Here is a 12,864-nt window from a genome sequence, read left to right as displayed (position 1 = left end):
CTATTAATTCACGGAATGAAATGGACAAAAGCAGAGAGTCAGATTCTAGGCTTTCTATAAAGGACATGGGTCTAAACCTCCAAACAAAACGAACACCTGTCACTTYGGCTCTGTCTAAAATGGCACCCAATTCACTACTTTTAAACAGCCAATAGGGCCCTGGTCAATAGCAGTGCACTACATAGGGAATAGAGTGCCATTTGGGACYCAACRTTAGCTACACCCCATTGTGATAATTGCTTGAACTGTCCCCATGCCACATTCTTTTGAAGAAGGATTTCCTTTCTTAATCTCCAATCAACTTTCTCGAGGAAAGCAAAGGGACTAGAATTCCTTTTTCTTTTTTTCCCCTCTGACTAAGCATATGTTTTATTGGGCAATTAGAAACTCTGATATTGASCTTCTGTATGATGGATACCTGTTCCTACTGTGGTAATTGACAACACTGATCCCAATGTATTTCAAGATTACAATTTAGTCGACGGCTGGGCAAGCGATAGAAAAAGATGGTGCCTGGAAATTGGGCAGTGTATTTGTTTCACAGATGTGCCTTATCTCACAAGCAAATGTGATTAATGTTGCCAACAATTTAGCATTGTATTAATGTCTAATCAAAGGTATATTAAAATGATGCTATTTAATAAGAGTTGTGTGTTTCTATGTTGCTTCTGTCACCAGACTGTAAGGGAGCTGCCTTCAAGCTAGCCCTCACCCTGTCCTACCTGTGGACCAGTTAGGTTGGGCTTATACAAATGGAGTAGACTTATGGGTAAGGTGTCATTTGTTCCAATTCTATTGTGTATTATTCATCTATAACATTTGAAATCGGAGCCCTTAATTTATTACATTATTTTATAAGTAAATCCATTGAAGATGCTCTGAGATGTGATGTCAATCATTCACTGATGTTTGCCTATAATATTCCAGTAGGATTCCATTGATAACCTAGCATTCCATATATATTTTTAAAGATTCCATTGAGGTGTTGCCAAACTTGTGCTTTGTTTCACAGGAATGTCTGATATTGGTTGAGATGGCCCTTTTACAGCTCTCCCCCTTAGAAGACCTCTGTTAATTTCCCCAAACMTTCAGCCTGGGCCACAGTGGGCATAGACACCTCCCCTGATGAACTCTTGGTATATTTGCGAGCCCAGGCTGATGAAAAGACTCCAGGGCTACTCTACTACGTTGATCTTCCTGTCCCCATACCTCTTATCTCTGATGCTGATCTGTGTCATAGAATGGAAGGTGAAAATAATATTTAATTTCTTCAATATAGAATATTTATTTTTATGGACAGTTGCACTGATTATTCTGTCGATTTGTTCTGGTGATTTTGATGTGTCCACATCCCTATGCAGGAGTGGTTGGAGGCAGACTCCCTGTCTAAGCAGCTACATCAAGGCCTGGACCTTAAGGAGAGCCTGGCTGCACGGGTGAGGGAGGCCATCCAGCGCCTGGAGACCCTGGAGTAGGCAAAGAGAGCCACCCGAGGCTGGCACTGTCACCACCCACTGTCGCTGTGGCTCCTCCACCTGACAGCCTGCTGGACACCCTGAAGACAGCCTGCTGGACACCCTGAAGACAGCCTGCTGGACACCCTGAAGACAGCCTGCTGGACACCCTGAAAGACAGCCTGCGACACCCTGAAGGACAGCCTGTTGTTTACTGGACACCCTGAAGACAGCCTGCTGGATACCAGCCGGAGCCCCAGCAGAGACAATTAAATATGAGAGGAAAGTTGGACCATGTTTTGCTTTGACCAGACATATTTTATTTTTGTTGAAGTAAATTGACTCTTGTTAAACTTCGGGATTTCAAGACTGGTGTTGATGTATGTGAAAGGTGGGATATGACTTTGCAAAAAGTGACAGTGCCCTTTTCGATTGAACATGTACTCCTTAATAACACAGGACCCTGTGTTATTGTGTGGCTGTGTTGGTAGAGCATGGTGCTTGCGACGCCAGGGTTGTGTGTTCGATTCCCATGGGGGACCAGTACAAAWAAATGTATGCACTCGCTGCTGTAAGTTGCTCTGTATAAGAGCGTCTGCTCAATGACTAAAATGTGAATCACTTATCTAGCATTACATTACAATAGGGGTTGAGGTTGTGTCATTTCATCTTAAGTCTGCATTTACAAACTGGTTTCTCATGAACATACACCTACCTCATCGATTGTGAAGAGGACARTATCGGATATGGCGTGATCCAAGGTTGGAATGTAGTTTCGGGACCCATCTGTCCATGGAGCTTGCTGTGATGCCATGTTCTGGACACTTCATGAGTGGCCTAGTGTCACCTTTGCTCTGGTTGTGGTCTTGCTTATCCTCTTCATCAGCCTTACAATCATCAAGATGAATCAAAACCAGGTGACTGACCAATAGGTTTCATCATTTGACTGGTAAAGTAAATAAGATATTTCTCCATACAGTATCAGTAGTAGACAATACACATCAGCATAATTAATATTGAAGAAAAATGAATATAACATGCAACAATGATTGAGATAGTAATTTTTATGCCAACCGCTGCCGCCGCTGCTGCAGTGCACTGTGGACATGCAGTCGCTGTTTCAACAAGGCTTCATTCAGTAGGTGATCATGCAGCTGTTGACTGCCCTGTACAGGATTCACCAACCTAGACGATGTTGTCCATGGAGTGTYGCGTGGAGGAAGATTCACGGGCTCCGAATCTGACGAGAGCTCCCTTCCCATGAACGGGCAGATACTTAGATATATCCGATAGGAAACTGCTTTTTCTGTGCATCGGTAGTGAATGGTAATCGTGGGAAATGTGGTGGTATATTTTTGAACACCCAAATAGTTTTTCAGCACCAAAATATATCTTCCTCGAATTTTTTTTAAATTGGAAGTATTTTCTGTTTTACAGTGAAGCTTTTACATCAACTAGCTATGTTTTATGCAGTTTATTGAATGGTTTGGAACATGAAACCTGACCTGTACTATTAGCGATCACAAATCTTTATGTATTATATKTTTTATTGACATGTAGGGCTGGTTTCCCGTGCACAGATTAAGGTTAGTCCAGAACTAAAAAGCTTTCACAATGGCGATTCCCTATTAAAACATTTTTTAGTCCAMGACTAGGTTTAATATGTCTGGGAAACGGCCCGTAATGTTTATTGAAGGTCCCTATGTTTATATACATGTACATGTTTATATACCAGTTAAAAGTTTCGACACACCTACTCATTCAAGGGTTTTTCTTTATTTTTACTATTTTCTACATTGTAGAATAATAGTGAAGACATCACAACTATGAAATAACACATATGGAATCATGTAGGAACCCAAAAAGTGTTAAACAAATCTAAATATATGTTATATTTGAGATTCTTCAAAGTAGCCACCCTTTACCTTGATGACAGTTTTGCACACTCTTGGCATTCTTTCAACCAGCTTCACCTGGAATGCTTTTCTACCAGTCTTGAAGGGGTTCCCACATATGCTGAGCACTTGTTGGCTGCTTTTCCTTCACTCTGCGGTCCAATTTATCCCAAACCATCTCAATTGGGTTGAGGTCGGGTGGAGGCCAGGTCATCTGATGCAGCACTCCCATCACTCCTTGGTCAAACAGCCCTTACACAGCCTGMAGGTGTGGTGGGTCATTGACGTAGAATAATAGTGAAGACATTGTAGAAAATAAAGAAAAACCCTTGAATGAGTAGGTATGTCCATATGCGCGCAAAAAACTGCATTGAGTCACGTGATAGTGGATATTGTGACGTCAGATGAATGAAGCCGAGATGGCGGCTGCTGGAGGAGAGCCCCCTGCCCAGAGTGGTCCGGATGATTTGTTCAATCATTTCTACACAGAGGTAGGATACATTTAGGAAATATATGCTATTTAAGGTGTTAACAAATTCCGACCATTAATGCTCTGGATTTGTATGTATGAGGCCTTTGAGCACCTGCTGGCTAAAAAGCTCGAGAGGCTAACGTTAGCTAGCTCAGTAGCTGACGCTAGCTAGCTAACGTTTCCTCGCATAACACGGTGTGTGTATATGTGCTAGTTAGCAATTGCTAACACTAACAGCTGTGGTGTGGTGTTGATTCGCCAGAACAATTCTCAGTGATCCTAATACGCATATAGTTTGGTAAACCGCTATTTTGTTTTGTAAGTGTAYAGAAATTGTGTTTCCTTTATTAAAGTGGTGAATGGTTGTATTTGATCTGTAGTCTTTCAAGTATTAGTTTCGGTATTTCACTTATGGATACGCCCCCAGCGTATTCGTCAGAAGGCTTTATTACAATACGCGTTCTAYCTAGCCAGCAGATCCGACCCGCTTGTTTACAGCTGTKCTTGGGTTTTACAGGATTCCTGTGTAGATTAAGGCACTGCAGAGCCAGGGCAAAATATGGCTTGGAAAACGTAGAACGTACTGCCTCTGCAACGCAATGCTGCAAGGCAAATGCAGCATTACATTAGAAATTAATGTTCTTCTTGTGTACCAAAATGCAATGACGCTGTCGGTTTGATTGAGGTGTTAATCTCGGTCTGTGGTGTTTTATGCTGGGTTTAGACAAGGTTTGCAAAAGCTGTCATACCAGTCGGCATAGTGGGACAAGAAAGTAAGAAAGACTGAGGGCCAAAGCAAGCCAGCGCGAAGGTATGCGTTGCTAAACAAAAAGTGCAAATCCACATCTGGAAGAAAAACAACATTATGTTTGAACTCTGGCGGCAAGTCCCATCTACCGTAGTGGCTGATGGCATTTACCGTTGTGCTCTCATTGAAAACAATGACATCCGGTTTGCCGTCAACCTCATACCATGTAAACACAGCATTAATCTACACAGGAAGCCTGTCAGACCCTAGTGCAGCTGTAAGAAAGCAGGTCGMATCTGCTGGCTAGTGRTCTGGAATGAATATAAACATGCTCAGTTCCATCTATCCAACCTTCCCCAAGTGGACTCATGAGGCCTGACAGATAATGCTACGCCAGCTGGCCAGTGAGAGGGATCAAGATTATGTAAATGATCGTGCGTGAACTTCTGTGACCTTACCTAATATGACATTACTTTGTCCAACAGGTAAAGCAGATAGAGAAAAGAGACTCTGTGCTAACCTCGAAGCAGCAAATAGACAGGCTGCTCAGACCTGGGTCGTCCTACTTCAATTTAAACCCCTTTGAGGTAAGTGGCTAGTTCCTGTCACATGCGACTGTAGTTGATCTATTATTATTGTGACYAGATTGATATGTAGAACTGCATTGAAGGGTCCTTAGTACAACACCAGCGACCTCATCCCGAGGTTCAGGCCTCTTGGCATAATGGCTTAGTGTGTTGTGCTGACCGACGCATCGTTGKKGGTTTCAACCCGTTTSATATACTTMCTGAATGTGCTGCAATGGTGTCACAGTTAAATGGCGTTAACTTTGTGTGACCATTGTCTGGGCAAGATGGTAAAGTGCAAGAGTGTGTTTCTCAAAGGAAAAGGCATGGTGTAACATTCTTTCTACAACACCAGCGACTTTGTCAAGAGGTTTGGATCGTTTGATGTAAATTGGTATTTTACTGACAGCCTCATCTGTGTTGCTTAGGCTATGCAGTGTCAACTTTGAGCGAAATGCCTATATTTCAATTGCAGGTGTTACAAATCGATCCAGAGGCTACAGATGAGGAGTTGAAGAAGAGATTCCGAGCGGTAAGGTATACTACATCTCTGACAGAAGGTACCGGAGTATCCAATCTTGGACCAACAGATTCCTTGACAGCTTCCAGGCCATACCACTGTCGAACAGCTAACCTTAGGTGTCCACCTGCACCCTATTAAGAGACTATTTGCACTGACTCTTTACACCCATTCCATACATGCACTCTGACACACACAATTTCACTCACTACCATCACTGCTGCTTTTATTTATTTGTACTGGTCAATTTATCTACTTTAAATAACTGTAAAATGATTTACATAGTACATACTGTCTATTTTATAGTTTAGATTTCCCATCATATCTTAAAACTGAAAACCTTAGTGGTGAAACAGCCACGTCCGTTTGCGATAGATATTGCAACAACAAAGAAGTGAATGCAAAATCATTGTTTTTTTCCCCCTCGTGCGTGCAATGATGTCCGAAGTAAAGACTGACCGATATGGGAGTTTTGGGTCCGATATCGATTTTAGGGAGGCAAAAGTCACAGATTATCGGTATAGCTGCCAATTTATAGTTTTTTAGAGGGAATGGCAGTGGATAAGAATCCAAAAGTGTTTGTCCTGAAACACCACAAGCACACTAATTAACAGGAAGGGCTGAATMAATTAACCTTTGTCTCAAAGTAAATTAAATGATATTGGTCACATACACGTGTTTAGCAGATGTTATTGCGGGTGTAGCGAAATGCTCGTGTTTCTAGCTCCGACAGTGCAGTAATATCAAACAAGTAATATGTACTCGCTTTCCATTTCAGTTGTCCATCTTGGTCCATCCAGACAAGAACCAGGATGATCCAGGCAGAGCACAACTAGCRTTTGAAGGTAGAAATATGATTGCAGGCACAATATGTCTACTACATCAGTTAGCCGAATACATTCAAAGAGTTCTTATCAACCCCCAATCCCACTGTAGCTGTGGACAAGGCATACAAAAACCTGCTGGAACCAGAACAGAAGAAGAGGGCAGTTGATGTAATCCAAGCAGGAAAGGAATATGTTGAGCATAATGTAAGTAACTGACCGCTGTTCATAGGTAGCTTCCCAAATGGCACCCTATTCCCTTTATAGTGCACGACTTTTGACCACTGGCAGTAGTCAAAAGTAGTGCACTATAAAGGGAATAGGGTGCCATTTGGGACYTATGTTTACTGTACAACTGTATTAATAGTAGTGATGCTACTATTACAGTTTAAGTTCATGTATTGCAGTCAAAATGTTGTGCTGTGGCATCTTTTATTGCAACAGATGAAAGAGAAGAAGAAACWGCTGAAGAAGGATGGGAAGCCTCAATTCGTGGAGGAGGATGACCCGGAAATGGTATTGACAAGTGTTTTTAACTTGTAACAGATGTAAGGCTGTTTTGATATTGGGCTTATAGTTATTTTACTAAGGAAACCACTCTTCTCTTGATCTGACCCTCAGTTCAGACAGGCGGTGTACAAGCAGACTATGAAGTTGTTTGCAGAGCTTGAAATCAAGAGGAAGGAGAGGGAAGCCAAGGACATGCATGAACGGTAACAGTGCCATTTCAGTCAGCTGAATATTGTACATGAAGCATTTTGGAGGTATATATCGTTGGTGAAATACAGAACACATCGGCACAGAACGCTCAGTGTAATTGCATGAAAGGTGTGTATTGTTTAATACTTGAATTATAGGAATACATGGCCCTCAGAATGTCTTTGGTCTTCTTTTGGTGGCCATAAGGAGGGAATACCATTCAGTGTTTCGTGTTATTTTRCTCCTCAGGAAAAGGGCAAGAGAGGAAGAGATTGAGACGGCAGAGAAAGCTAAGCGAGAGAGGGAATGGCAGAAGAACTTTGAGGTATGTTGAAAAAAGGTTGTAATTACATTTGAGTGAGAATTACATTTTAAGCAGTAAACGATCAACATCGCCCAAAATAAGCTGGGATGAGGAGGGACGGAGTACCTGTMGCGCAGCGGTCTAAGGCACTGCCTCAGACCCTGGTTTGATCCTGGGCTGTATCACAACCGGCCGTGATCGGGAGTCCCATAGGGCGGCGCACAATTGGCCCAGCGTCGTCCGGGTTAGGGGAGGGTTTGGCCGGGGTAGGTCGTCATTGTAAAATAAGAATTTGTTCTTAACTGACTTGCCTAGTTAAAAAGGTTTTAAAAAAGTTGCTGCTGGCTCTTCAGTTGTTTAACTGAGATTCAGGGATATGGCGTTACCACCACCAGCAGCAGGGTAAACTGCAGATAGTCAGTGTTTTCTTCATGCATCGCTGACTATACCTTACATTTTTTGTCACAAGGAAACAAGGGATGGCCGAGTGGATAGTTGGAGGAGTTTCCAGGCAGGCAAAGGAAAAGCTAAAAAAGAGAAGAAACCCCGGTCATTCTTGAAGCCTCCTAAAGTCAAGATGGAGCAGAGGGAGTGATGTCTGTTGAGGTGTGATGGTTAAGGATACTACCCAAAGTGTGCACTTGCACACTCCACATCATGTTTTAAAAGCATAGGAGCGGTGTGTAAGCATTGGCCGAAGGGAGTTTCCACCGTTGTAAAAATCCATGCGAGGAAGTTTGGAAGTGCACACTTCGGAAGAAGGGTGGAGAATCGAGTCTCGACCCATTATTCTTACTTACTCTTGACAGTGCGTCCACCGTCCTGAGAAATGTACTTTTGTGCTTGTTTTTTAATGTATATAATTGTGACATGCAACCTCCATGAGGGCATCACACTGACTGGCCTCAATTAAAGTAGGAAAGATAACAGGAAATCTTCCATTTCTGTAACCACCTTAGTTTGCCTGGACTTTTTCTGCTGTATTTTTTTATATACCTTTAAATAAAAGCTTGTTTGTAACAKCGCAGTCTAGGTTCAGGGTAGAACAATGACATCCTTAGGTAACGACTGCCTGGTATGTGTTCGTCAATAGGTACAAGATCCTATAACATATGAAGGAATTCTTCCCTTACTGTGAAACAAGGGGTCCAGCCGCTRTTGGAGGACAATGGAAGTAGATTTCAGAACTACTTTATTATTTATTATTTCTGAGAGTGCCTGAATATTCTGCCTTCAGTTTACTCCTCTATTCATGCACTTTGGTTGGCGAGCGAGGTAGCGACAACGTCCCGCATCTCAAGTATCCCTCTTGCTTTGCCTTCATCAGAATGTCAAATCCACAGTGGGCTGGGATTCCACTACACAGAGAAGGCATCCTATTCCATATGTAGTGCACTACCTTTGACCAGAACCATACGGATCCTGGGCAATAGACATGCACTAAATGGGGTGTCATTTGAGACAGAGACAGAAAGTTCACTACTATTCCTATGTTGATGCCCCCCCCCCCTCTTCAATACATTGAAATGAGTTACCCCAATTTACCATTGCTCGTGACCTTCTAGCCATCATCTTTGTTATAAGAACAGTATTCTTCCGTAGCATTGTGCATCCATTCTGTTTTCATATATCAAGTGTTTAATTGCAGCAATGTTGCACTCAATCTACAGTYCCACAGAAAGCCGGGGCCTAGTCTGTCAGTTTAACTCTAATTGTTACACTATGTCCAATATATTCTTAAATAGGTCATCTGAGTGATCAAGTTATACATTTCCAAAGAGATTCGCCCGTTTATGCTCATGCAACATTATTAAAGACAATCAATTGCATTTGGCAGACAGACAAATTGACACAAAGTACATTTTCTTAAAGTGCGTAAGTTGTAAATCAGTTCAATGACAAACCTATCAAGTATGCACATATAGGATACATGAGGATGTTCTCGTCTAGAGCAGAACATTAACAATGGCCGGGCTCCCGAGTGGCACAGCATCTGTGCAAGAGGCGTCACTACAGTCCCTGGTTCGAATCCAGGCTGTATCACATCCGGCCGTACTTGGGAGTCCCATAGGGCGGCGCAAATTGGTCCGGGGTAGGCCGTCCATTGTAATTAAGAATTTTTCTTAACTGACTTGCCTAGTTAAATAAAAACAAGTGAGCGCATGACAATACACAGAACTGACTACCAGCACTAAATGACAAAGGGATCTCCATGGCTACAGGGGCAAAGAAAAGATCAAGCAATTGAAATGTCTCATTCACTTACCCACTGGCGTAACACAGTTTCTCTGAAACCCCGCAAGGTCGGAGTTCTTTTTGGAGGGTTACTGTCAAAATGATTCAAATAAAAAGTAGACCTCGATAACAGGCGCGTGGGACCCCCCCGGCTTTGCAGGGGTATGCCAGTGCCCCCTTCATCTTTCAACAGACTTAAAGGTAGACTCAGCGAAATGACGTTGCCATGAGCAGCAGATATTGAGATGAGGGAGATGAGCTCACACAGTATCTGCACATGCGCACAGCTTTGCGTCATGCCATTAGAGCGTGGTGGGTACTGGACCAAAACAGCAGAGTTGAGCTTCGTGCTTAGTTGTTGTGGGAATTGACCCACAATGCTGTTTACTTTCTGCATCTATGTCATACCGCTGAGTCTACCTTTACAACTTTGGCTTCATTATCATTTCTCGTCACCACAAGTGTTGTTTTTCCTAGAGTTCAGTGTCTTCTCATCGTCTCACAAGGGCAAGTGTAGGTAACCTCATTCCCAATCTTTTTTTGTTACCACATAAATATAGGTCAACATAGAGCCTAGCCTGCTGGTGGACCAGATTAAAGTGTTAGATATGTAGCTTCGGCCCAGGCTTTCACGCACATGAACGAAGCCTGGAAGCAGAGGCCAGGTGATACAAGTTGTCTTTTGTCTCACATGACTTTACACTGGTCCCCGCTAGAGGCCATAGAGCTCTGGGCGCCTCCTGTCACATTCAGACTGAGCCCCTTGAAGGCGCCAAACAACGAATCGTCCTTCGCAGCTTTCTGGTTGCTCTTGGCATTGGTCTTACTCTACATGGGGATAAAAATAAAAATACAGGTTAAATGATCTGTCTCTTGTAAGTTTTAATTCAAAAATCCTGGCCAATGGTAGCCATGTAAGCACTTTGTAAACAAGAGACATTCTAATTGAACTGACCTCACGTCTCTTGTGATTCCCACGTTTCATCCATAAACTCCTTTAGTCCGTCAAAATGAAATGGGTATGTTGTCAGATCAGATGTCCACTGAACGAGTGACTTCCATCTGTCATTATGACCAGTCACACGTGACGTTCACACACACAGAATTACCTTAGGTAGGCAGTGCTGGCTCCTCCTAACGGACCTCTCTACAATCCTTCTGTTTCCTACAGTAACACAATACAGAAACATTAGAGATGCTTCAGTGGCATTGGGAGAGTCTCCCAAGCAGATATACAGTGCATTCGGAAAGTATGCAGACCCCTTGACTTTTTCCACGTTGTTACGTTAGTCTTATTCTAAAATGTATTACGTTCCCCCTGATCAATATACACACACACACACACAACCCCAAAAGGACAAAGCAAAAACAGGTTTTTAGGATACTTATGTAAATGTGATATTTAAGTTCACACACCATTTACTCAGCACTTTGTTGAAGCACCTTTGGGCAGCTATTACAGCCCAGAGTCTTCTTGGGTATGACGCTACAAGCTTGGCACACCTGTATTTGGGGAGTTTCTCCCATTCCTCTGCAGATCCTCTCAAGCTCTGCCAGGTTGGATGGGGATCATCGCTGCACAGCTARTTTCAGCTCTCTCCAGAGATGTTCGATCGGGTTCAAGTCCGGGCTCTGGCTGGGCCACACAAGGACATTCAAAGACTTCTCCCGAAGCCACTCCTGCATTGTCTTGGCTGTGTGCTTAGGGTTGTTGTCCTGTTGGAAGTTGAACCTTTGCCCAAGTCGGAGGTCCTGAGTGCTTTGGAACAGGTTTTCATCAAGGACCTCTCTGTACTTTGCTCCGTTCATGTTTCCCTCTCCTGACTAGTCTCCCAGTCCCTGCCACTGAAAAACATCCCCACAGCATGATGCTGTCACCAACATGCTTCACCGTTGCAATGGTGCCAGGTTTCATCAGACCAGAGAATCTTGTTTCTCATGGTCTGAGTCCTTTAGGTGCCTTTTGGCAAGCTCCTAGCGGGCTGTTATGTGCCTTTTACTGAGGAGTGGCTTCCGTCTGGCCACTCTACCATAAAYGCCTGATTGGTGGAGTTCTGCAGAGATAGTTGTCCTTCTGGAAGTTTCTCCCATCTTGTTACAAMAATTTTGTTCTCAGTTGTTCATAATACCCAATTGAATTAATTACTCAGAATTTGTAAGAAACTGGTTGAAATGAATCAAGCGGAGGCCCAGCTACAATTGTCAGGAATGTTTATTTAGAGAGCTCTGCTGTGTATATACAAAAACGTTCCTTTAATACCTTCTCTTAACCTACGCACATACATACACACTAAACTTTGGATTCTCTCTTCTCCTGGAGTCTCACCAAAGTTTATTACCACACAGCTGACAGTTCCATTCCCCTCCAGATATGGGAAATCTGGAGGGGCTCTCCATGTCTTATCTTATCTCCCCAGAGTTATAGCCAGGTCGGTTCAAACATAGTTTAATGATCCACTTTGTTTTCTTTAGGCACACACATACCTTCCTCTCTTCCCATGTACATTCTACATAATCTCTTTCATATGAACTAACATTATTTATCAATACAGAAAAACAGGGTAGAATTCAATTATAGTTAAATGTATACACCATTTAGTCATTATTCATAACACATCTCCACAGAGGAACTCTGTCAGAGTGACCATCAGGTTCTTGGTCACCTCCCTGACCAAGACCCTTCTCCCCTGATTGCTCAGTTTGGATGGGCGGCCAGCTCTAGGAAGAGTCTTGGTGGTTCCAAACTTCTTCCATTTAACAATGATGGAGGCCACTGTGTTCTTGGGGACCTTCAATGCTGCAGAAATGTTTTGGTACCCTTCCCCAGATGTGTGCCTCGTCACAATCCTGTCTTGGAGCTCTACAGATAATTCCTTAGACCTCAGATTGGTTTTTGCTCTGACACGCAGTGTCAAATGTGGGACCTTATATAGACAGATGTGTGCTTTTCCAAATCATGTCCAATCAATTGAATTTGTGGAAACATCAAGGATGATCAATGGAAACAGGATGCACCCGAGCTCAATTTTGAGTCTCATAGCAAAAGGTATTTGTTTTTTTATACATTTGCAGTAATACATTATGGGCTATTGTGTGTAGATTGATGACAGAAAAAAATGTATTCAATCCATTGTAGAATAAGGCTGT

At 42.8% G+C, this 12,864-nt stretch overlaps 1 protein-coding gene across 1 annotated transcript; it reads left to right on the top strand.

The window, feature by feature from the left end:
* Positions 1-3,734: 3,734 nt before the first annotated feature.
* LOC111956103 (dnaJ homolog subfamily C member 8) lies at positions 3,735-8,440 on the top strand. Its single transcript, XM_023976538.2, has 9 exons — positions 3,735-3,840; positions 5,055-5,156; positions 5,611-5,667; positions 6,434-6,500; positions 6,592-6,686; positions 6,924-6,995; positions 7,101-7,192; positions 7,428-7,503; positions 7,952-8,440. Exons 1-9 carry the CDS (start codon positions 3,754-3,756, stop codon positions 8,075-8,077), a joined length of 774 nt encoding a protein of 257 aa, XP_023832306.1. The 5' UTR covers positions 3,735-3,753; the 3' UTR covers positions 8,078-8,440.
* The last annotated feature ends 4,424 nt before the right edge of the window (positions 8,441-12,864 follow it).

This window comes from Salvelinus sp. IW2-2015, linkage group LG31 (genome assembly GCF_002910315.2).
Source record: "Salvelinus sp. IW2-2015 linkage group LG31, ASM291031v2, whole genome shotgun sequence".
NCBI classification, from domain to species: domain Eukaryota; kingdom Metazoa; phylum Chordata; class Actinopteri; order Salmoniformes; family Salmonidae; genus Salvelinus; species Salvelinus sp. IW2-2015.
This window is presented reverse-complemented; position numbering and strand designations above follow the sequence as displayed.